Here is a 25,383-nt window from a genome sequence, read left to right as displayed (position 1 = left end):
GTCAGACAGGGTTTGACCTGTCTCCAATAAACCTGCCTGTAGGTCATTCCCTAAGTCAAGTCCCCTACCAGTATATCCAGCTGTAAATGGATGCAACAGATTAGCTCCTGGCAGAGGCATTAGAGGACTGTGTTGGCACTGGTACACAGTTCCATCTGTGTCCAGCGGAGGCATTACTTTGTTCATGTGATAAACCAGGAAAAAGTTCCACTGGGGGGCCTGTCCTTGCCATGGCAGAGGAGGACTGAAGCCTTTCTCCCTTTCAGAGGTGACCATACCTGTAGACACAGGGGTAGAAGGTGAATGTGCCCTGCTGCATGGCTGAGTGTGGTGAGCTCACGGCAATGCCCACCGTCTGCAGGGCGTTGGTGTTGGCGTACTCCACCACCAGCACGTACTTCCCAGGCTGGGCAACAGGTAGGGACAGCTGGACTTCCACCTGGAGGACAGAAGGATGAGCTGAGGGAGGGTCTTCAGTCCCACTCCCTGCAGTGAGCGTGCTCAGGATGCTACAAACCTCCTCTGCACCTGAGGGGGAAAGGGGACGACTCTCACCAAGTCCTTGCAAGCCCTTTACAGGTGAGACTGTGTTTGGGTGCCTTGAGCAGGGCATGCAAGCACACAGCTGCAAGGCTGATGGGGCAACAGTGGGGTTCACTCGGGTGTAAAACCTTTCTGGTAACCTGGCCAGGTGCAGGTAAAGCACCAGACAGTGGGGGCAGAGGGGTGAGCGCTGCAGTGCCCGTGTGAGGGATGAAACACAAGCGCCACTCACATCACTGCCACTGCAGGTGGCCATCCATGGGTGGGAGGGGGTGAGCTGCTCCGTGGGACACAACCTGGGGAGCCGGTTGTCCAGCCTGCACACGGCATCCACCCCTGAGACAGCAGGGAAGCCGTCCACGGACAGGTACTGATACAGGAGGCAGCTGAAAACACACAGAAAAAAAAAAAGCGAAGTACAAATGTTACATCATAATTTTAAGAGTTGAGAGCACCCACCCAGCCTGGTCCCAGACAGGTTTGCAAAAGGTTTTGGTCCATCAGGAGGGCCAAGGAGCACCTCTGGTTAGTGGGGAGCAAGAAACTGGGTATTACAGGACTAGTGAGGGTAGTAACAATAAAAACCTTCTCCCCTTGCATTGTGCTTTATCCTGGGGACCATTACTACAGTGGAGGGGACAACTGGTGTCCAGAGCCCAAGCAGCCTTCTTGCCAACAGGGACAGAGGTTCTGGGCAAGCAGATGCACTGAGGTGCTCCAAGCACTACCAGCCTGTCATTGTAGCTGTTTTCCAGGACTGCTGACTGACACATAACCTGGTACTGGGAATCCAGCCTAGCAGGGAGGTGGGCTATGGTCTTACTGGGTGTGTTGGCCCTCCAGGGTCCATGAGAACATACAGACTGTCTGTGCCATGGATGAAGAGCTATGTGGGTTGGCTTTCTAGGCCAGTGCAGGTTCCACAAGCTTTATAATCCCAGAAAAGTGCTCTACTAAGCAGTTTTCCTCTATCCAGACCCTCACAGAGTACGGACTGTATATTCCTTAATCCCGGGCCAAGAGGAGCTGAGTAGGTGCCCCAAAACACAAAGATGTGGAGATCCTTACTTCTGGGTAGCTTGTTCAGGGGCTGGTTGGTAGGTACATGGCTCTGTGACCTTTAGCTGCAGGATTGGTGCTTCATAGTACGAGCTGGGTAGCAAAACCAGATAGTCCTAAGAGGAGAGACAGGAGAGTTGTTATGTTTGGGACACTTTGTCCCCAGGGAGCTGCTGAAGCCCCCATGGTAGATGGAGCACAGGTCCTTACCAGCAGCACACCCTCTGCTTCAACAACCAGAGACCACGTGCTGGGGTTGAGTACGAAGGGCTCCCCAAAGCTGTTCTGGGGGACGGTGACAAAGGCTGGCTCCGTGCTGGGAGCAAAGACAATCTGCTTGGTCTGCTCTGTACCTGGAGTGGGAGGGATGAGAGGCTGAGAAGGGACTGGTTTGGAAAACCTGGGGCTCCACATGGGAAGCTCTGCTCAGGGAAGCAGCTCTGTGGTGCAGTGGGGAGTCCCGGGCTCCCACTCTCTCAGCGCTGCCAGAGCAGATGCACCCCAATTCCACACTGTCCTGGAAACAGAGACATCCACTCTGAACCTGCTCAATAGCTTAATGGGAGAAAAAAAATAAAATCACTGCAATCCTTGATGCCAATCCAGAGCTCTCACAGTGTGCTCTGCATCCCCAGACTGCAAAGCACGGAGTACTACAAGCCAGTGAGTATTTTGCCAGCTAGAAAAGGAAGGAACTCATCTGTGAAGAATTTACTGTGAGACAGAAAAAAAGAATTGCCCAGATGCATTTTTCCTTAGGGATATTCTGACTCCAGCTCCACAGGCAAGATACCTGTCTTCTGGTAAACTCTCAGACCCCCAAGCTGTGCTTGTGTCTTCCTTCTCGCCAGCCACAAACTCTGCACTGAGATTTAGACGTTAATTTTAACTGACAGGACAGAACGGGTTTAAGGCCTGATCCTGCTGTTGTTGAACAGCTCCTCGTCTCAGCTGACAGTCCCACAACCTCTGAATTCATTAAAGCTGGATGCAACAATGATACAGCAGCTAGAAGCAGCCTGTCTGCCTGCCCAGCAGTCTCAGGAGCATTCTGGAGAGCACAGATGAGAGGGATTCACCGAGAATGGCTGCACGGTGAGCAGATGGGATGAAGAAGGAGTGGGGAATGTGACACACTGACTATCCTGGTGTGGTACATGGACATCAAGGCACAAAGCAGAGGACCAGAACCTAAAGCAAGGGCTTGTGCTACTGCTAGGATAGGTAACCCCTTCCCATGTGTGCCAGCTCTGTGACATGCCTTCAGCTGAGGCTGAGCCCTCGCTTTCCCAAATGGGAAAGCAAAGGTGAGGGTGCAAGGAATGAAAAGATTTCCCTGAACAGGCAATGGGATAGATTTCTTGACAAGCTGAAGTTTCACATCCTTTTGAGATGGTATGTAGCTCAAACTGAGGTGCCTTCTGGAGGTGAGGCGAGAGAAACCGGTATTGGCTGTAAATCCTATACATGGAAAAGGCTTCCCTTTTTCCCAGCCACATCTTCTGACTTTACTTCTTTCCATGCTGCTTGTCCTTCACCATATGAAGCCCGTTCTACTCAGGCAGAGGGTGGCTGAGCATTTCTGGAGCCTCCCAGGGATGCTGCCCTCCCAGATCCTGTTGTTGGTGCACCACTCTGGCTGTCAGCCTTCAGCACTGGAAAAATCAAGCGTTGCTTCTGCACATGGCATGAAGCACATTATAAGGCAAATGAGCCCTGCTAGTGGACAGGACAGATTAAATACTTCCTGACCTCTGGTGGGATCCTAAAGCATGACCATGGCTCAGGTCATGCTTCTCTTGTCTTTCTACTGCACAATATGACTGGTCATAGAAACAGAAGGCAGAAAAAAAGTATCTTGGCATTTCAAACTTTGCATATCACATTGAAGGCAGAACACCTTTTATGTCAGCTCGAGACAGAGGAGAGAACTTCACACACTGATAAACTGGGTGTTTGCTGTTGACAGCCTTGTGCTGTCTGTGTATGGTCTGGAGGAAGAGCTTCAGCAGGATGATGTGGCTGCGGCACCCGAGGGGGTAAAATCAATCAGCCAACCACCCATCAGGGCACCTGCATGGCCTCAGGTCTGTTCCCATGCAGTCTTGCTCACGTTGTTTCCCAGAATATTTGTTCTCCAGGCTTCTAGGCTTGTTCATACATCTTTTGGTGGCTCTTCTTCTCCAGCAGCTTGATAAGACACTGCACCAGAGTGCAATGCCTGTGTAACATGTGCAATTCCACTCCACTTCCAAACCCCACATCACATGTGAAGCCTTCAGCCTGGTTTGGGACAAGTGCACAGTAAGGGCACGACTGCCACATCAGGGCATCTGCTAAATAAAACCACATCCAGCTGCCAAAGTTTGGATCCACTTCACATCACTTGGCTCATTCCGGTTTTGTGGAAACTCAGCTCAGTTCTGCTTGGAGCACTGAGGTCATCTTGTCCCATGATGGAAAGATTGTACAGAATTGTACAGTAGTCTTATCTGCCATAAGCCTGGGATCAGTCCTCAGTGTGCAGCCCCAGGGCTGGGCCCAGCTTGCTGCTGCTTTGTTAGATAAAGGGGACTGCAAACTCAAGTCAGCCTTTGAATTGGAAGGGCAGGACTAATGGGTAAAGCCATATGGAAGCGTCTTCTGGAAAAGATGATGCAGGAGATTGCCTGGGATGGGGAGGAGGTGGCGATGGCGCAGGGGAGCAGAGCAGTCTGGGATCCTTACCTCTCCTTCGTGGCTGATAAGCTGTAATTTTGCCATACACAGTGGCCCCTCCTGAATTAATATACCTCAGGATGACATGGAACAGATAGAGCTCTGCCTCCTCCACGTCTACAGTGACTCTGATTTTATTCTGCAAAAAGCAAAAGAGCACATGGGGCACACGTCACTGGGGGCCAGCTCCTGACAGCCCACCCGCTCTGTGGGAGGGCCTGACCCACCTGCCTACCTGCCTACCTGCCTGCCTCTCTTCCCCCTCCCTCGCCATCCCACGGCACGGCTCTGGCCGGCCACCTGGGACGGGCACACTTGGGATGGGCACACCTGGGATGGGCACACCTGGGGCAGGAGAAGGGGCAGAGGAGCAGTGTCGCAGCGTGGGATGCTCTGAGTTAGTCTAGAAGTGAAAAATGCACTTACAGTTGCCACAAACATTAAACTTTCCTTCCTCAACGACCGAGACCCTCCCTTCCACACTGGCGGGCCCCCGGCTGACGTAGCGGAAGACGAGGCGGAAGAGGTCGGGAGAGGTCACATTGAGAGTCACCACTACCTTGGGCTGGTGGGAGAGAGAAAGGGGAGAGAAGCAGAGCACACCTTCAATTACCTCCACCGCCCACACTGCCAGCCCAAGCGCAGCCGCTCGGCTCACTGCTCCCAAAGCAACATGCCACAGCGCGAGGAGGACACAAGCACACGGACCCTACCGCAGTCACGGGCACATCATGGCACTGTCCCCTTTTTGGGACCAGCCACCGAGGGAGCAACCTGCCTGTGGGAGGGGGTGGAAAGGCTCTGACCACGTCTGGAAGGCGCTGTGGCGCAGCAGGGTGGCTGGGCTATCCTGGGGCACACGCCATGCCAGGGGAAAGGTTTTGAGAAGCTCTTGCTTTTGGTATCGGCACCTTGCGCTTGGGCTTCGTGTGCCATGACCAGCCAGCAGGTTCACCAAATGCTGAAGCACCTGCACTTGTGTTTATGGGGCTGGGAGCTGAGCTGGTGCCTCGTCCTAAGGAGGCACCATCCCAAGGGCTAGTGAGGCTAATGGACTGTGCCACTGATGGTGCACCAGCCCTTTGCCTGCCTAGACACTGTTTGGCAAGACCCCAGTTAAGGAGATGCTTCAGTTTGACCCATTTCAAAGAGATCTTAAGCTTAAATAACCTCCTGCCTACAGGGCAAAACTGGGGTCTGCCCAGGGAGACTTCTGATGAGGGCTGTGCATTCCTCAAAGCTCCAGTTACACTCCATCCTCCCACTTGCAGAGCAAACTGGAACGATCTTGATGAGAACAAACTACAGGTGAAACCTGCCAGCAGAAAGCCACATGCCAGCCCTTCTATTGAGGCCTATTTCTGTCTCAAATGCCAAAACTGCATGCAACACTAAAGCCATGAGCTTGAGCATGAGCTCCATTCTTAAGCTTTAAGGCTGGGATTTTCTCCAGGAAGGCTACAGGAGTTCATTTAGCTCCTGCCTACAAATTCAGTGGGAAATGGCCCTCTTGTTACTTTACCTAAGCATGAAAAAGCAAAGAAACTGAAAGTACATGCACCAGAGTAAGGAGCATCTTACACGGGACAAGACTGTCAAGAGAATTACTGCCCTGCATCCCATCCCCAAACACACACACAGTTCCGCAGGGGCCATGCAGAAGAATCCACCATGGAGAAGAAAGGGTCAACAGATGGAACAGCTTCACTTCTAGGGCTTACACAACTCCAGATTAGCATAACCCATCACTACAGCAAACCAGCTAACAGCAAGGGGCAGAGGCTGAAGGGTAACAAGAGGTCCAAGCTGAACATGGAAGCTAAGGAGGAGATAACTTATTTTTGGAAAAGGGAGGAAAGGTTATGCTGAGAGTTGCAGGAAAGAGCAGTCAGATGAAAGAACAAGGAAACTAAGAGACAGCGTTTACAGACATCCCTGTAAGTAATCACCACGCTACCACCTCTGTCTAAATGGATTAGGATGTCATGGGATTCCCAATTTAGGATCTTTCCCCTCATCAGTCTATGCCACCCCCAGTGCTACAGGAAATATCTGCACAAACAGGCTATATATACACCGTGCTGTTTATGTTGGCCACCATGTCACTTTGGGGGGGTTGAGAAGCACTTGGGGTGAAAGATGTGTGCCAAAAGCACATCAGTCCTCCACCGGCCACATCCTCCCCAGAGGGAGCTGGGCTGGGATGCAGGCACAGGCATACCTGGATGGAGGACATCTGTGCATATCCTCGCCAGCTGAAGCCCTCAAACTCCAGGGGGTTGTAGCCAAAGCGCACGGCCCGGCCAGACGGTGTGGTGCCTTCTTCCAGCTCGAATTTCAAGTGGTGAAGGTCAGGGAAATAATGGTCCCGTGCAGGTCTGGGGAAGAGAGAGAGAGAGAGAGCTGCTACCTACTGGGCTGCCTGGAGGGAGAGGCAAGAGGACGCCTCTGCCAGGCAGGTGGCTGGTGTGGCAGCTGCCCAGCCAACAAGGTCCTCATCCCTGTGGTGGCAGACGACACCATCCCCGAGGGAACGAGGGGTAGGTAGAGCACTCCAAGGTGCATCTCCTGCTGGCAGCTTACTGGGTGCAGGTGGGACCGCGTGTGCTCTGCCGGCAGCGACAGGCTCCGCTCCGCTCCTCGCAGGACGGCCCCAGGGACCCGCCGACATCGCACCGGCAGCCTGCGGGCAGGAAGAGCCTGTTTACATTCCCGCCGTGCTAACGAGCTCCTGGTCACTAATCAAAGGCACGTCCCAGCAGGCAGGGAGCCTTGGGCCGCTATTTTTATTCCACTGTATCCGTTTTCACATTTGGCCCCGGCCCCACTTGGATCGTCTCTTCTTCCACCTCAGTGCTGAGCTATTTCCAGGCGGCTGCGGGAGGAACAAGGTCTGCAAACCCTCATGGCTGGGTGCCGCCAGCAGCAGCCTCGCTCCCTCTTCCCAGCCCTGCCACGACTGTGTGGGCTTGGCTGAGAGTGGCCGGATCTCCTTCTTTACCTCCTCGTATGGGCATGACGGAAAGCAGCCAACATGTCCATGCCACCCACTCTCAGCACGGGGAGGGCCACAGATGCAAGGACATGGCCAGTGGTTCACACACACCAGTTTTTGGCACTCTGAGGAACACCTTTCCTGGTTGACTGCTCCCCAGCCTGACAGACCTGTGTCCAGTGGTGGTAAAAGTGTGAACTCAGGTCTCCAGATCCACAGAAGACCCAGCCCCTGCTCTGGGCCATGCTATAGAATCATAGAATCATCAAGAGATGAGGAGATCTTTAAGATCATTAAGTCCAATCATCAACCCAGTGCTACCACTGTAACCCCTAGAGCACTAAACTGTATCACCCAAAAACAATGACCCAAACCAGGAGGTGGAACATCTCTTGCCTGTTCTCTCTACGGACAACAATCAGCTGTCTATCCAGAGCTGCGTGCTCCAGGATCAGTTCTCATAGCACCCCTTATTCACCCAAAGCCACCACAAAGGGGACTCACCTTGGCACCCAAAGTAATTTGCATTCTCCACATTGAAGTAGCCGTCCCTGCACGCCGAGCAGAACTGCCCGCACACGTTGGGTTTGCAGAAGCACTGCCCGTCGCCCTAGGAGGGAAAAGCAGGCATGAAAACTCATTCCCTCCTGTTCCTTGTCACGGTTAAGCTGTTTCTCAGTTATTTGGGTTCTGATCTGAGACACTGCAGAAGCATTTTTGAGTTTCATGCTCTACATGGCTTCCTGCGCGTGGGTGGGCCAGATAAGGGCCAGATAACTTAAATTACCCAACAATGCAGGCAAACAAAAATCCAGGCATCCTGAGACAGACACAGACATACTTAGGTGCCTAATTTATGATAGGTCTTAATCCCGTGTTCTCATGCAAGCCCAGATTGTGGTGTGAACTTTGAGAGCTCAGCATCAGGACAGGCCTTTCCAGCAGCTGCAGGGAGAGACAGAGCTGAACGCTCCCAACACAGCACGCACAGATGAGCCTGGAAGCAGAGGAGCAAACCCACCTGCCGGCACTCTGCGATTCTGCTGATGGTGCCCTTGGTGTCACACTTGCAGCCTGGAGAAGAGGGAGATGAACAAGAAAGCCAGAAGGTCAATCAGTCCCTGAGAAGAGGCCTGATGGGGTCAGCATTCACCACACCAGAGGACACCAAAAAGGGCTCACATTTCATTTTGGACAGAGTACTGCTGAGAACACAATGACCAAAGAACATTTGCCTTTTCTGTACCTTTGGCCATGAAAAATTAAGTGTGCAAAGTCTGTAGGGAGGGCTGAGAATGGCACAACTCATTGCATGAGCCTTAAAGTTTCATCCCAAGAAAAAAGCTCCAGGTTCCAGCCTTTCCCCTCTCTATGTGAGGGTTACCCAGACCACTCCAGCTTTGACTGGAGTCAAAGCTTCTGGAAGAAGACAGAAGGAAGGGCATCACTTCTATCCAGCAATGATGGTGTGTCTCCCCTCTAGATTGGGTTTTGCACCTTTACAGCATGAAGGGGACTTCCTGGGGCTGTGCAAATGCCATTTCCTTACTCAGGCAACCGTAGGGATTCTCTGGAGTCAGGTTCCAGTATCCAGGCTTGCATCTGTCACAAGCTGGGCCTTCAACATATGCCCGACATGCACAGGAGCCCTGGGGAAAGGGAGAGGGTGAGAAGAGCAGGTTAGAATTTGCAGCACAGTGGCTGAACGTGGGATGTGCTGCTCTGGCATGGGTAATGGCTGCTTTCAGGTTGAGCTTAAGGGAGAACTTGGCCCAAAATGAGATAAAGGGGATCATGCAAAAATGACCTGCAGGGGTTGGTGGGTTCAGCTGATACTCACCGAGGCCAGCGAGGGATCTGCAATCTCCAACCCTGCTGGGTTACAGGAGCCCACTGGAAAACAGAAGCACAAGGAGGGATTTATGGAACTAACTCACACACCCAGGCTGTCTGGGGAATGATAAACCCCTTTACCAGCACCACACCACAATGACCCAGGACACTGGAGTGCCCCAAGACACGAGGGAGAAGGGGACTACCTTCGCAGTAGGGGAATCCATAGGCTCCTGGCACACAGCTGTCACAGCGCAGCCCCGTCACTTTGGGCCGGCAGCTGCACTGCCCCGTGTCCTGGTCACAAGTGCCGTGCAGGGAGCCCTCCTGGGAGCACTGGCAAGCTGCAAAAGAGGGGAGAGCAACTGCTGGAGCTGCAGGGCACAGGCACTCCCGCATTCAAGGCTTCCCAGCAGCAGCCTCTTTTTGCCAGCCTGACCTTCACCATCAAAGCAGCCAGAAATATGGGTTATAAATAACACACATGCTCATTCTTCGCTTTTTGGTTAAAACCACCCCATCTTCTAAGAAAAACAGTACAAGCTGCTATGTTTCTCACACCAATTCATATACATTTATGTGTGTTTTGGAGGGTAAAGTTTTGGTTGAGGAAAAGGGGAAAGTATGATCTCATCCCCCAAAAGTTAGTCGGTCAGTGACAGATCAGGCTCTACAAAAGCCCAAACACCCAAGAGCAGCACCCAGCCATCAGGCCCTGTAGATGGTGTATGTGGGCAGGGGGGCTGCAGCACCAGGTCAGTGGGGAGTGAAGGGCAAGGGCAGGGCAATGGCTCTGTGGCTTCCTGCACGACCTGCCTCCCAGGAACACGTGCAGAGATCCCACTGCCCTATCACAGGAAAGGTCAGCAAGCTGCCCATGCCTTCCTTACCCAGCCAGCACTCCTCAAATCCCTGCCAAAGGAGACGTTTTAGGCTGACACCCTCAGAAGGGCTTAATAGCAAAGCATTGCTCACAAAACAACAGGTTAAAAAACTCCATAAAAATTAGGTGGTTCTTTCCTTGCTGTGGCTCCTCTACAGCTCTGTAATGTGGGCACTGCTTTATAAGAGAAAAAAAAAAAAGGTGACTGCTGAACTCCTGTGAGACCATTTCATCTATGCCTCCGGCCTCTTCAAAGGCATACTGCCGGCATCAGCATTTGGGAGGAGTGCTCTGCCAGCTGGCACAGCTCAGGAGTCTACATTTAGTACAGTGCAAGAGGGTGATGATGCTCTTTTGTTGCCTCAGGGAAACTGTATCACGGATTACTTTTTAATGCGCGGTAAATTCTTGCTGGGAGACATAAGAGTACATCTGGCTTCCAGTCGGACTGCCAGCAGGGAGGGAGATGGGGACGCTCTGCCCAGAACTGGGGAGGACTGGTCAGAGTATTTGGGGCCACAGGCACCTGCCATAGACATTGCTCAGCCCTGGCAACTGCAGCTCTGGTCCAGGAGTGATGCAGTGCCCAGGGAAAAGGACAGAATCACAGGATGGTTTAGGTTGGAAAAGACCCCTAAGATCATCAAGTCCAACAGTTGAGGCCATTTCCTCTTGTCCCATCACTTGTTACGTGGGAGAAAAGACCAAACCCCATCTGGTTACACCCTCCCTTCAAACAGTTGTAGAGTAATAAGGTGGTTACTCACGAGTGCAGCTGGGGTACCCGTAGAATCCCAGGGCACACTGGTTGCAGGTGTGTCCTGCAAAATTCATGTGGCATCGGCACTGGCCGGCTGGGCTGCAGTTGTTGTCCACGGCACCCCGGGAATCGCAGGAGCAAGCTGCAAGAGCAGGACTGTCAGCAGCCTGATGATCTGTGGCCAACCACTGCTGGTCTGTCATTCAGCCCCCCAGGAATTAGCCCTTTCCATCAGAACTAAAATAATTTGTTAATTCCCTGGTAAGTCAGGCGGTGTTTTCAGCTGGAGTCATGGCCATACCAGGAAAATGCCGCTGAGGGTTTTTTACAGCCCATTCAATGTTCCCCAGCAGTTTAGTAGGTTAATGCACTAAAGCGACATGCAAAAGAGGCATAAGCTGAGACACCAGGTCACAGCAGGGCTGTGATGAGGAAGTGTGACTGATAAAAAGTGCTTTGTCTTCCAGGCTTTGATATGATCCATGACCTCCAAAGCAAGCCTGCCAAATTCACAGTGCAAACCACATGGGTTTGATGTCAAGAAACACCAAAGCCTTACAAAAACAGGTATGTTTTCTAGAAGGTGACAGAACAGCAGGAAACAAAGGTTGAGGTCCTTACCATAGCAGTGGGGGTAGGAGTGGTACCCAGGACTGCACTGCTCACACCGTGGCCCAGCAAACTCGGGTCTGCAGAAACAATTCCCGACGGAGTCGCAGCCTCCCGGCAGCGTCCCAACAGCACTGCAACCACACACTGCAACACAGAGAAACCACCTGCCCTGTGCTGGGAGCACACAGCAAAGCTCATGGCAATGTCTTTTCCTCTGAAAGCTTCTCAGATGGGTGTGTGGGTGCTGCTCTAAGAATTCAACCCATCAGTCTCTGTCCATTGCATATACTCTTCAAAACACCCCAAACCCCACTTTCCAGTCCTTCAACCCCCTGCCAGAGGATTCTGGCTGTGTGCAGCCACCCAGGCCCATGGGAGGACGGATACTCACGCTGGCACAGAGGGTAGTTGAAGTAGCCTGGAGCACACTGGTCACACAAGTGCCCTTCAAATCCTGTTCGGCACAGACACTGCCCGGTCTCGCTGTCACAGGTGCCATCGTACTGACCAGGGCCAGAGCACTGGCAGGCTGGAAAACAACAAGGGCACTAGTAAATAAGCAGGTTCTTCATCTTTCCCTTTCCTAGGAGAGGAACTAAGAGAGCCTGTTCCTCAGGGGAAGAGGAGCAGTCGCTGACAGCAAGCATGCCTGGCCCACAGCTCACATCCATAGGGAATTTCTCAAGGCGTCCCCCGCCAGCTTGGGAGGATGCTGGAGGGTCAGGGATGGGTGAAAAACAACAGCAAAAGTCATGGGAATTTGTCACTTGGAAGTGGGGCTGGAGAATTTCTCCTCCCCAGCAAGGAGAGGCACGTTCCTGACCTAGCAGGGGGGTGAGCAGGGCGAGTTTGGGGCCACTGACCCCCAGTTACTCACGCTGGCAGCTGGGTCCGTAGTGGCCTGGGGCACACTGGTCACACTGTGTTCCCTGGAAGTTGGGCTTGCACACACACATCCCCACACGAGGGTCCTTGCGGCAGGCGTTGCCTTCTGTCCCACCGGCGTAGCAATCACAGTCTGGAGAGGGGACACACAATGGGCAACACCACACACGGCTGTCAGTCGAGCTGTGAGGTCCCACAAGGATAGGGTAGGACTTGCCATGAGAGGTAACAGCTCAAGCATTTGCCCCTCCTGATAACCTTCCTACCAGATGCAAAAGTTTTAACCAAACCTCGCCCAGGAAACCAGCAGCCCTGGCTTGTAGGACAGCTGGGAGAGCTCAGCACCACACAGGAGTGAAGGTGCTGGTGGGTAGCAGGGAAATGCACAGGACAGGCAAATTCTGCTTCCACAAGCCCAGGCAGAGCTGATTCAGTGCAGCATTACCCAAGTGGGGGAATAATCAGAATCTTCAGCTAGCCAGGGTGAGCTTTGAGCTTTCTCTCTGGTCACTCTGTGCTCAGCTACAGCCGAGGCCTCCCCAGTGCCAGGGCAGGCAGATGCTCTGGGTGAGCACTGCTGAGGCTCTGAGCCAGCCCTGCCATCACTGACAGCAGTGGTGTGGGGTGCTGGGCTGGGAGAGAAGAGCAAATATCATCCAAGAACTAGAGGGAGGGGAAGGTGAGGAAATGAGAAGGGAAGTGAGAAATTCCAGCTCAGGAAAGAAAAAAACCCGTCTGGAAGATACAGAGTTTAAAATATCAGAAGGAAGGAAAAGGTTATCTGGAGTGTTCTGGGGAGCATGAGACAGGGAAGGACTCAGTGGGAAAAGAGACAAGAAAAAGCACAAGGGAGTAGATGAACTGAGAGGAGTGAGCATGAGAGAGGAGGGAGGTGGAGGGGAACAGGGATGAGGGCATAAGTGAACTTTCTAAATAACAGAGAAAGTGACACAGAGGGAGCAGCTGCCCGTGCATGCTTCAGAGGCACCCACAGCAGAGCTCCCAGCTCAGCCACAGCCCCTCCGTGGTATTTCAAGGGTCTCTCACAGGGAGGCCAGAAAGGGCATCCCCATATGGCCTGGACCTCAGAAAAAAGCAATTGCACAGGCACTCAAGGCTGGAGTTTACATGTCTATAAAAACAGGGATCATAAATCTTCCTTTCCCCCACCTTTCAGCTGCCTCCTCTCTCAGACCACTCCCTCTCTCATAGAACGTACATGCCCAGTAAGCTGAAGACCTGATTTTGTGTTGGATGGGGAGATGCAACAAAAGTGATATCATGGTGATTGCGAAAGCATCAAGGAAAATTGCACTGCTTACTTATTATCTGTCCTGCAGGAAGCACTTGTTCTCCAGTGTCGTTGTGAGTGAAAGCTGGAACAGCTACGCAGAGAAAGAGACATGGCACAGGTCATCACACACCCTCAAAGAAACCCTGTCGGAATATCGAGGGCTTGACAATCCTGGAGCTGAACAGGCTGAATGAAAACGTGGAACATGGAACAAAGCACGGATATCCCACTAAACAACAATCCATTACAGCCCTCGTTAACCTGTCTTTCATGCAAAGTGAAAGATGAAACTCCAGCAAAATGGGAAGCTCCCACTGACTCCAGAGAGCTGAGTTCAGACCATTCAGACCAAGCAGCTCTGGTCCAGCTTTCATCCAAGCCAAATGTGGGCTTGTCCCCACCTGCAAAAACTTTTCCTGGGTCAGGCGTGCCAGGTGGCATGGGGAAAAGGCACCTGAAGAGCAGCCACAACTGGAGCTCTTGGCTCTTCCCACACCCCCTGGGTCTGTGGGATCCCAGATCTGATCGCCCCCACTTACGGTAGCAGTGGGGGAAGTTGAGATATCCCTCGGCACAGGTATCACAGTGCTCCCCAGTGTAGTTGGGCTTGCAGTAGCAGCGGCCAGTGAGGTCCTCACAGGTGCCATCGGTGAAGTCAGACTCGCAGTTACAGCCTGCAGAGAGCGACAAGTCAGCAGTGGTGTCACTGCCCGAGATCCCAGACTCCCTACACCAAAAAATCCTCCCAGCCCAATCCTCCAGACTACCCTCTCCAGTGTCACCAAGTCCAAGAGGGCACCTACGACCTACAGAGGAGTTCACACTCACGGTAGCAAATGTACGGAGAGTCGATGGGGTGGTCAGGGGACCGATAGTATCCCGGGATGCATCTCTCACAGTTGATGCCGGTGGTGTGATGCTGAAAGACAGTGGGTTAGAGGAGCATCAGTTCCTCAGCCTGCAGGACTCACTGTTCATCTGCCAGATTTACTAACAGCCCCAGGTTACAGAGGAAGCCGCTCAGGAGTGTCAGCACACAGAAGAGATAAATCTGCTCAAAATGCCGCATACACCAATTTGGAAACAAAGCATTTCCTCCAAACTGTATCCTCCCATAAACACAGAGTGAGTTTCAGGTTCATATCTGACCTCAAACCCATTTCACTTCCCTCAGATGGCAAAATGCCCCGGTCACTTTGTGCTTGCAGGATGGGAGCAACCTATTTCCTCCCAGCAAGAAAGCACAGTGAAAAGTTTCATGCCACTGTGTCAATTAACCAGGACAGTCACCCTGGGCAGGGAAGAGCTACTTTACTACTTTCCCTGGGAGCTTCAGAGATTGAGAAGACTGGCATTTTGGTGGGCAGAGAGAGATCCAGGAAGATGGCAACACCTGAGTGCTGTGAACTAGGCAGGGACCTCCAAAAGTGCTGAGCAGCAACCTGTCCCTCCCAGTTCCAGTGCCTCAGCAGACCTAACCCTAAAGCATCAGGAAGGCAGTGGTACTACCCAGGGGACAGCTAGAAACCCAAGTGTTATCTAAATTACTGGTGTACACTCCTTTGATCCACGGCAAAGAGACTAAATTTCCAGGGAAATTCCTAATGTAGGTAACAGGGGCTTGGTGGAGGTGCCAGCAAGGCTGAACTCCAAGTCGACAGTGAAAACAAAACCACAAAAATTTGCAAAAGCCTTTTCCACTGGAGCTCTTCAGCCCTACCTGACAGTCAATACAAACACCTCCCCCTTCAAACTTGTCTTCACGACTCCTGCTGGCTTTGTGGCGATCCACCTCCGGGTCGTAGTAGCAGTCATAGGCATGGCCATTGCAATTGCAAGCTGAAATACAAAGAGACATCAGCTAAGCCACCCAGCCCATGGAGATCCTTCAATCACCAGCTGCATCTCACGATGCGAAAGCTCCTTTGTGGGTTTGATGTTGGATGGGATACTTTGCAATGAGAAAAGATGCCTGAATGCACTGGGGGGGGTTACATGATCTCCCAAGCTTGAAGAATTCTTTCAGTTCAAAAGCACAGAAGCAGCAACTCTCTCACAAAATCTGGACAGCAACCAGGAGAGCGCAGTGGGCACAAAATCACAAGTAAAATATGTGCAGGCGTGTATGGATGAGAAGGAGAAACTACCCAGCTTTGGGACCTCAGACAGCCTGGTTTAGAAAACAACATTCTTGCCTCTTGTATCCCACCCCGGATAGAGGTGAAATGTAAAATTCAGCCCCCAGGGAGGGGGCTTTATAAACCCACAGGATTCTTTGCCACCCTACACTTATAAGACACCGTATGCTCTGCATTCCTACTACAGCAGGAATTCCACTGTCGGCACTGACCAAAGGCTTCTCTGGACAAATAAAGATGTCCTGTATGTAAACACGTCCAAACGTAATTCATCTTGGAGACAGAATTGAGCAACGAGGCTCGCCTGCACGAACCCTTGGACACGCAGGAGGAACTGGAACATAAGCAGAGTCCAAATCCCACACAGACCTGGTGGACCTCCCTGTGTGAGCCTCAACTGAGCGCCCTCAACCACTGTGCAGAGTCCTCCTCGCTGTGACAGTGACCTCCCCATCACCCAGCCCGCACACCACCAACCCCAGCAGTCCGGGCTGGTGTGCTTTGCAAAGTAGATGGAAAAGGAAGGGGAAAGCCCAACTCCAACTCACGCTGGCACTCGTTTGCGCTGTCGGCAGTGGCAGGTTTCCACGGGAACTGGTTGTAGCCGGGGCAGCAGCGATCGCAGGACCCGCCGCAGGTGTTGTGCTGGCAGTCACACTGCAGCCTGCAGGGACAGCAACAGGGCACAGACAAGGTTGGGGCGATGACAGGGATCTGCGGGATGGCGAGCTGCCATGTGACCCTGCTGTGCAGAGCTGTCACCAGTCAGATACATGAACGAGTGGTATTTGCTAATCCAGATATTCTGGAAAAGAGGCTTCTAAGGCATTTTTTTCAACCTTTTAATTGCTGATTAATTTTTTTCTGAGCTGAACACCAAACTTGGCTCCTCCAGCACCATTCTCTCCCTTCTTTCTCCTCCACCATCACTCCTCTCTTCTTCATAGGGAGACAAGGATTAGAGAAAAATCAGCGTGACACTGCTGAGCCAGCTCTGCAGACAATAAAATGTGAAATGGTTGGAGGTGGCAGTGGTAGAAGCCTGAGCTGAAGCAGATTACTTGTGTAGTGTAGTGTGGTGCAGGGATACAAGGTGTCCCTACCAGCATGAAAAGAATAAATGACAGCTCAGAGATGAAGAGGAGCGGGGCCACACAGGTGCTATCTGCTCCTCCAGGTGTACCTGTGCTGCAGAGAGGTGACATGAAAACTGAATTAGGTCTTTTAGCAGATGCTGGCCTCACACTCCCTGTGAAATGCACCTCCTGCTTTCCAGGCAGGGCTGTGCTGGGTAAACAGGCGGCTCCGGAGGCGCCAGGCAAGAAATCTCGACAGTCAACCGACTGATCTCGTCCCTGCTCGACCGCAACGGTGATTCATTAACATCAGTGACATCATCTCCAAAACCTCCACTTAGCAGAAGGCGATTCCCATCCAACACAAACGCGTTCTGTTGTATTAGACTTATGGATAATACAACATGTTCCAGCTTTTATCTGTGCAATTACTCATTTCCCCTCAGGGCCCGTCTGCCACTCCCATCTCTCCCTCCCTCCAATGCTTTTCCATTCAAAAGCAGTGTTTAAAAATAAATGTAATTTTTTTAAAACATTAGGGACAAAAGGAGCAGTCATTCAGGGTGAAGTGCAGGAGTGCAGACACACTCATCTGTGGCTGCAGTGAGCTGAGTGCCAGGGTTTCCACCCACACATAATTTTAAGATGTGGGACCTGCAAGTGTATGTACTGCCAGACAGAGGCAGCAGCATGGGACAAATGATCTCACTGTAATCAAACATGGGACAATCTGAAATTTTGCAGGAATGCAAGCAGGATCCACACTCAGCATGTTTGCTTCAGCCAGAGGGGTTGAGAGGCAGGAGGTCCCAGTGCTGCTGGTCCTCCCCTTGCAGATGCCATGGGACACTTGGCCGCAGTCAGGGCTTTGAGCACTCATCACACCCTGCCCCTGCCCACATTCCCAGGCTGGGCTGTGGCTGGCAGAGTCCTGGCTGAAGCCTAAGTGGCAGAAAAGAGCCCTGAAACATTAACTAGGAACTTTGTTCTCCCAGTGTTTTGCAGACCCAAGAGGGGAGACTCAATGAAAGGCAAACTTTGGCCACGTCTCTGTAAGAAAACCACCCACAGACCTCTCACCTGGCTGATTACCACTCAGCACTTCCAAGGAAACAAAATTTTAAGGTTTCTTTCCATGGCAGCAGTTGGAGATTAAAATTAATATCCATATACATATGCGTGGAGAAAGATGGTCACTTAGTCAGGGAACTTATAAACCTGCTGAGCAGACTGTTAATCTCCCTGACTGGAGGACGTGGCCCCAGCCACACACCCTGGCTCTTTAATGTTCAAGATGTTTGGAAAGCACGGGGTCCATTCCCAGAATGCAAAGAGATGGCACTCCACGAGTAAAGATGCACATTTCACATGGAGAGGGAGTTATTTATTTAGTCTCTGCTGCCCAGAGTCAGCAACAGCCTCTTGGAGAGATCATCTATCGTGGCTTTACTGCACCTTGTGCTGAATCCCAGCTGCTAATGAATTATGGACAAATGTGCATGAACTACAATATTTACATGTTTCATTGATTGAATATATACAAGGAAGAAGAGGGAGCGGTTGTGTTCACATAGCACATATTTCCTGCTTGTCCTGACATAAGAAATGAAACCGCAGTCTTCCCACTGGAATTGGTGCTCAGTAAGAGAGACTAAACAGTTTGCAGTGAGCAGCTGTGGCAGAGGTGAGAGCAGCACACAAGCATTACAGCATCTGGATTTGGCTGGGACATCTGAGTCGCACAATCAAGAGGAAAAAAAAAGTCCCTTCCTCTGCTTCTGACTGTGCTGAGGAAAAACCACCTGCAAAAAGAGACTGACAGATGGCACAAATCTACCAGCACACATGGTGCTCTTCCTTCCAAAATGGGAAAGAGGAAGCCAGAGTTCAGGATCCAGCAGTGGGAAAGAATCTTTCACCTGCAGATGTGCATCTGACCAGCCAGGTTGCTGTTGTCTTGTTGGTTATCTTCAGCATCAGGTACAGAGGCAGAGCTGGACTCTCCAGTTGTCTCCTCTCTAGCTTTTGGCATCTGTGATGGGTGTACCCACAGAAACAGTTGCTCTTATCAGACAGATGCAGAGCCCTTGCAGAGTTCTCCTAAGCTCACGTCATGTTAACACACCTGAGCAGTTGCATGTCAACACATGATTCCTGTCTGGGCTCTCTGTGCCAGGTTCCTGCTGATGCTTATCTCACTGCTCCCAGGGTTTGCCAGGAGAAAGGGCTATGCCTGATCCTGCTGGTGTTCATCTTTAACCAGGAGAACATTCCTTCCCCCTGCTTAATTCAGCCCATTTCATCTTGGGGCAAAGACAGACAGTAGAGAAAAGTGCAAAGAGCCTGGAGGAGGCTGTGCCTGCCCACACACTGCAGGTCCCTGCACATTCACACACACACAGAGCCCAGACGTGCTGCCAGCTTAGCACAGCTGGATGTGCAGCCTCCGTACCTTGGCCCTTGACAGAAACTTTCCAAAGCTGGATAAACATTATCATTTATGGCCAGGAAGTCAGCTCACAGACATGCTTCATCACGTCCTAAAGTCTCTGCCAAGGTTTCACCTCACCTCTATCAAAGTGCTCATCCTGCCTCGCTGGGCAACAGGCACAAGAAACACGGGCGTGTGCAGAAGAGGGAAGCTACAATGAGAAGCAGAGACAATAACTGGGACTTTTAACAGGGCCAGACCAATCCACATTCCTCTGTTTGCATTTTCTTGCCCTGTTGCTGTCACACATCAGCATCTGAAGAGGCAGGACATGTGCAGAGGCACACACTGCACAGACTTCTGAAGACATGACACGTTTCTGTCAGCTGGGGCTGGAGAGGACAGTGTGTCTGACCCCAGCAATGCCTCCTGGCATGTAGCATTGCCACAGCTATCATCGAGCTGGCTCTGTGCTGTGTCAGGGTAGGAGGGCTGGAATGCCTTCCCGGCAGCGCCCACTTCAGCAGGAAGGCTGGACACAGCTGCTGCTGGAGCCTGGAGAATGGCAGCATTTCACCAATTACTCGTTTTCTCAACTGAAAGTATCATATTTCTGCTGACTCCTCTGTGCTCCTGGGCTTGCTAACAGGGTACAGCAATGCCATGAGATGTTCTATTTACCCAGCACCTTTTCTTGCTGTATCCCAAAGGATTTACAGCTGTTATGTGATGACTATACAAAGCAACCAAGTAAGAAATATATCCTTCCTCCAGGTCAGTGCAATCTGCTCTGGGTGAAATGCAACAGCTGCTTACCAATATGTGGTGCAACATCAGAGAACAGTTTGGGGTCAAGAGCAAAGATGCCAAATGCATTCAAATGAGAGTGGAAGGAGGGGAATTCCGGGAAGCAAGAGACACTTGCAAGTAAAAGTAGCATTGAACAAGAATTTCCAACGCATCTCTCCTTGCTCAATTTTCCCTCCCTGCCTGGAGAGCCCCAAACTATTGATTCACTCAAGAAATGTCACAGCATTTCCATGTTAAAGAACGACTTGGCCCCATAAAGCCTTTTGCCCTGGTACACAGGTGTACTGGCATCCAGCAACACCAACGTCTGAAAAACAAGGAACTGTACATTCAAGTATTTATGAACTTCCTTTTGTCAGAGACTTTGGCACACTAAGGCAGACTTGCTTACCAATACATCCTTGTTTTAATACTTAACAGCTTTAACCTTGGCTGGGACTCACTGGAATTTTATTTTAGAAGATCCAAAAGCTCTACATGATCCTGATGAGAAAGAAATACAAGCTTCCCTCGTCTAGCTGAATCTACCCATCCCTTTTATAAAGGCAACATTCAAGCTGCAAACAGGTGGCTAAAAGTAACGCTTTTGTGGCTGGAAGCAGCTCTTTGGCACTTCGAGTTGCCAAGGCAGATGCGAAGAGTCCCACAAGCCAAAATGTAACTGCTTTGCATGCTCTTGTTCTTTTGCAAAGAGTAGTTTTTCAGCTACATACATAACCAATTTATGATTATTATGAGTAAAAATGGGCAGCAGAGCCTCTGGTTTCATGGGGACTCTCATTCTCATCTACCCATGATGAGACAATTCTCATCTATTTATGAGAGCATTGTCCCAATCCTTAAGAAGGTATGTGGAAAGCAAGAGACTTCTCTGAACAAGTTCAGAAACCAGTCCTGGACTTTGATGGAAAATCTCCATGTTCAACATTAGTATCCCACCTTTCCATTCCAACACTCTGCTCCCATGGGATGGCAAAGTTGTGGACAGGGAAACCAGATCAAGGAGCTGATCTGGCTGAAAAATAGTCTGACAAAACGTTTAATTTTTGCTGTTTTGTGTGGAGCAGTTTCTGATTCATTCTCAGGGCAGAGCCACGATCAGCAGCGCTGGCACAATTATGAGCTCAGGACAGGACATAACTCACACTGGTATCTCCATTCTTAGCACAATAATTCAAATGCTTTTACACAGAACTGGGACTTTGAAAAAGGTACCTGTAAGGGTCGTTGGGGTCTTTGGCATCACAGACGTCTGCATGGCCGTGGCAGACACAGCGCCCTCCGATGCTGATATCTTTGATGCTGTAGTAATACTGGAGAGTACAACAAGAGTTGGCCATTAGCATCTTTACAAATAAGATTCTTAACTGTTCTACTCAGGATTCAGCAGGACTTTATGCAATAAAATGATCCCCCCGGGTAACATCCAGGGATGTCTTCTCCCCAGGGGTTGCATGCACAGCCCCCAAACAGTTCCAACATCACTAGCAAGAGGCATCAAGGCCTGGCTTACCCTCCTTGTCACCGTAGGGTCCCTCAAAGCTTTGCCCATCAGGTGCCCGAGCAGAGTGTTTGTCTGCAGGAAGCGCAGTCGGATGTTGGTGGCTTTCGTGAAATTCCGCAGGAGAGGAGAGTAGGAGAAGTTCATGGCTCCTGGTCGCCCGTTGACCAGAGAGACAACAATCTGTCAATGAAAGGAGGGAAAAGGCCTTGAGCAACCTGGTCTAGTGGAAGGTGCATCTGCCCACGGCAGGGGAATGGAACAGTACGGTCCTTAAGGTCCCTTCCAACCCAAACCATTCTGTGATTCCATGAGAAAAATCTGTGTAATCCTGTGGGGTGGGGGGAAATTAATCTCTCCCTTAGTCGAACCCAGTTATCCACATGACTGAATCAGGTCCCTGCCAATCTCATTTGGTTTAACTAGGCAGTTTAAGTGGCATCCAAAAATCAGGAGGGAACCAATTAGTAACAGTATCGACAGCCACTGAGAAACCCTGGAAACTCCAGGGGATGAAAACCTGCCACTGCTCACCTCCCCATTTTCCAAAGGCACGATCCGGGAGTATTCAGTAGTGCAGATGGCATGGTCGTCCCTGGTGATACGATCCACGGTGTGCTGTCCAAACTTCTCAATGCAGTCCCTCTTGGAAGCTGTTCATCAACCAGGGAAGAGAGCAGTTAAGAGAAAAGGAACAATTCCAAGCCCTGTATGGATTTTCCCACACTGACCACGAGAGAGATGGGTGTACAATCTTTGTTAAGCATTTACTACATACAGATTGCTTTGTATGACATTAACTCTGTCACAGTTAAATACGTGTGAGGGAGTCACTGTAACAGTAATAGGCAGAAAATGCCCCAAATCACCTCCCTGCAGTAAATGAGGAAAGTGAGAATGGCCAGTGTGCCTACTGCAACCACCTGCAGAGGAACCCACCCCTTTATTTTGTCATCAATCTCACCATTTAACCATCTTGAGAACTAACCCTGGTCTGGATCTGTTGCCTGGCTGGCACTGGATTTGCTGCACTGCTTCCACTGAGCTGTGGAAGGGTTCTTTGCTGCCAGGGCTCTGCTCCTGATGAAGGAGCTGTTCCATCATTTCACAGGGTTCCTAAACTTCTTGAGCCAGTCCCAAAGCCAGCACAGAATCACACAATGGACATCTCCCACCACGTAGGTTGGACATGCAGGTGTGGGGAGGAGACCTGCAGTGTTTGGGAGAAGCAGAGCAACTGCCTGCAGGATGTTTCCTTCTCCCATCTTAATATGAACTCTGCAGTTGCTCTTAAACCAACGCTACAAAACAGAAATGCCAAAGCCACCAAGAACCACCCCTTGGGGACAGCAAACGAGGGCTCCTGCCACTAAGTGGCAATGCAAGGCTGGCTAAAGCCAGGGGACAGACACACTGCTGGCTCAGCGACCTACTCTGGAATGCTGCATGCCAAGACTCTCCTTGCAGCTTCAGGAATGTCCTGGTTCATGAACAGCTTCTCCTGCAAGTCCAGCACCCTTGTCCCCAGGACGTCTGATATCCCTGTGCTGGCAGTGCCAACCAAACCACAGTGAACGTGCCTGACAGCAGCGTTCAGCTCACACAGGAAGCTGATTGGGAAAGGTTAACCCAATTCAAGGGACTAATCATCCAAAATCTGTCTCCATGTGCCTCCAGAAGGCAGGTCCTTCACTCCATGTGCTGCTCGGATAGGCTGAGCCAGGCAGGAGGAGCAGCAAATTGGGAGCAGAGAGCTTCTGCCTCCCTGCCTTCACCCCTGGCCTGCACCCACCCACACCTTGTCCCAGGAATGCAGCCTCACTCCACGAAACACTGTTTTGGCAACAGCAAGAGCTCAGTTGCATCCACAGGAAGATGTGGAAACATTTAACAGAAGGTCTCTGGCCGCCAAGCTTTCCTTTACCAGGTGCTTTTTTTAAAAGGCAATTTATTTTTAAAGCCCCAGGCAAGGAGCCTGTCACCACTGGCTCAAGATGATTGATTTCCAGAGAGCTGCCAGAGCTGGGCATGGGGACAGGATGCTCAGCATGAGGAGCTACTCAGGAAAACCAAAGAACTCCTCCAAATCTACACAACTGTGTGAGCCAGATAATGGGCACTCTGAACTAAAGCAGAGTAACCCATCAGCTTTAAACCCCAGCAGTGCTTTAAGGAAAGAGCAGACAAGGATGGAGCCTCACTCTGTGCTGTGGCTGCCTTCCCCTCTGCAGTGGCACTGCCCAGCAAAGCGAGACCAAAGGGGCTAATCCTGCACCCTGATCCTGCACAACACCGTGAGGCTCTGTGGGACTGCATGGACAGATGGGACCGAGCATCTTTCACGTCCTGCCCCCATCTGAAACGCTGCATGGGGAGCCTTTCATGGGGATAAACACCCCCATAAATCTCTCCCCAGAGCTCCTGCTTCTCTTTCGGTGGCTGAGGAAAGCACGGTGCCTCCCTACCACGATGAATAGACCTGCATTGCCACAGTCCCTCCTGCCCCCCTTCCCTGAGATGATCCATCAGCTGCAAGGGCAGATGCTTTCCACAGCAGGCACTTCTTCCCTCCTCCTGCAGAGCTAAGCCCAAAAGCACCTCGGCAGCCTGACTGGGGGATCAAACACCTCCCACGATGAGCACAGCTCAAGGGGCAGCGCTGAGCTGGGGTGGACAGTGCCACCTCTGGCAAGGCTTGCTGGCGTCCCTGGAGAATACTTGCATTTCTGCCAGCTGCTTTTAACCCTCTTACTGACCTGACCACTGTTTTCATTAGACCACCTACAGAATTCCCTATGCCAGAAATAAACCTCCGAGAAGGACTTCTTGTGCTAGCGAATCTGGCAGGTTTTGGAGCAGCCACCTCTTTATTTCCATGGGAATTTTCCACTGGGCTGTGTCACTGCATGTCACTTCTCCAGGGGGGTGGTAACAGGGCCTGATGTTGGAGGAAGAAAAAGGACTCCAGATGTTGCAGCTTTGCCACCACACACACAGGAACAAGCCAGCAGGGCAAGAGCTCTCCATGCAGCCCCAGACCATGCAACAACACAACTCTGATGGGTCCCAGGAGAGGTTTCAGAGCTGGAAGATAAATTCTCAGAGAATATAGAAAAAAGCAAAGCAGGAATTCAAAAGCAGGAATTCCCCACTAGCCCACAGCAGAGAGGAAAACATCTGCACTGGAGAGGAGCTACCACGCTAAGGCAACACAGCAGTAACATGTCTGCAGCTCTTTCTTGCACAATAAGGGGCCCGAAATCCAAAGCACAGGCTGACAGGTAAGCCAGAAATATGAGCCTTCAGGGACAGCCCAGGGCAAGGCTTCTGAGCGCTCCCAGGTCCTTCCTTGCCAGGTTTTAAGCTCTGGCTGTAGATCTTAACTCACATCTTCTCCCAATTACTGCTGCTGCTTCTGGGAGGAGCTGGTGGTTAACAAGTTCCTCAGCATCCGGCTACCCCGTAGACCCTCTGGGAGAAGAGTTTTGTAGAACCAGCTGTTTCTTAAGGTTTTAATCAGAGAACGGGGAAGCCAAATGCACAGACTGGATCTCCACAGCCATCCTTTGAAGCCAGCTGTCTCTGATTCCAGCTCACACAGCGGCAGGACAGCGGTTCCCTGCCCTGCACAGGCTGTATCCAAGCACAAGGGACAGTTTCTGGCTTTCAGAGTTTTCTGTGACAGCAGCCACTTGGAAGCGAGCTGCTGTTATTGCATCTGGAAGAGCTGAAATACACCAGTCTGGGATAGTACAGAGCAGACAGAGAAGAGGGCAGGGAGGAGATGACAAGAAATCTCAGTTCCAGACCTTGATCAGCAATGCCCAACTACTGACACCGGTGCC

The 25,383-nt window shown here is 51.3% G+C and overlaps 1 protein-coding gene across 2 annotated transcripts in view; it reads right to left on the bottom strand.

The window, feature by feature from the left end:
- The window catches only part of LAMA5 (laminin subunit alpha 5), an 84,886-nt gene that overhangs the window by 23,145 nt on the left and 36,358 nt on the right, over positions 1-25,383 (bottom strand). For both annotated transcript variants that reach the window (XM_050313855.1, XM_050313856.1), the window contains exons 4-27: positions 22,073-22,191; positions 21,551-21,721; positions 21,253-21,350; positions 16,269-16,384; positions 15,303-15,421; positions 14,411-14,501; positions 14,122-14,256; positions 13,611-13,673; positions 12,281-12,421; positions 11,795-11,932; positions 11,413-11,547; positions 10,799-10,933; positions 9,355-9,492; positions 9,156-9,208; positions 8,865-8,964; positions 8,337-8,389; positions 7,820-7,925; positions 6,904-7,003; positions 6,542-6,698; positions 4,747-4,885; positions 1,813-1,955; positions 1,612-1,718; positions 776-929; positions 279-439 (exon numbers count right to left, since the gene is read on the bottom strand). In XM_050313855.1, the coding sequence (XP_050169812.1) occupies positions 279-439; positions 776-929; positions 1,612-1,718; positions 1,813-1,955; positions 4,747-4,885; positions 6,542-6,698; positions 6,904-7,003; positions 7,820-7,925; positions 8,337-8,389; positions 8,865-8,964; positions 9,156-9,208; positions 9,355-9,492; positions 10,799-10,933; positions 11,413-11,547; positions 11,795-11,932; positions 12,281-12,421; positions 13,611-13,673; positions 14,122-14,256; positions 14,411-14,501; positions 15,303-15,421; positions 16,269-16,384; positions 21,253-21,350; positions 21,551-21,721; positions 22,073-22,191 (2,872 nt within the window). The remainder of the gene's footprint in view (positions 1-278; positions 440-775; positions 930-1,611; positions 1,719-1,812; positions 1,956-4,746; positions 4,886-6,541; positions 6,699-6,903; positions 7,004-7,819; positions 7,926-8,336; positions 8,390-8,864; positions 8,965-9,155; positions 9,209-9,354; positions 9,493-10,798; positions 10,934-11,412; positions 11,548-11,794; positions 11,933-12,280; positions 12,422-13,610; positions 13,674-14,121; positions 14,257-14,410; positions 14,502-15,302; positions 15,422-16,268; positions 16,385-21,252; positions 21,351-21,550; positions 21,722-22,072; positions 22,192-25,383) is intronic.

This window comes from Myiozetetes cayanensis, unplaced genomic scaffold (assembly GCF_022539395.1).
Source record: "Myiozetetes cayanensis isolate MyiCay16 unplaced genomic scaffold, myiCay2020 scf19, whole genome shotgun sequence".
NCBI classification, from domain to species: Eukaryota; Metazoa; Chordata; class Aves; order Passeriformes; family Tyrannidae; genus Myiozetetes; species Myiozetetes cayanensis.
This window is presented reverse-complemented; position numbering and strand designations above follow the sequence as displayed.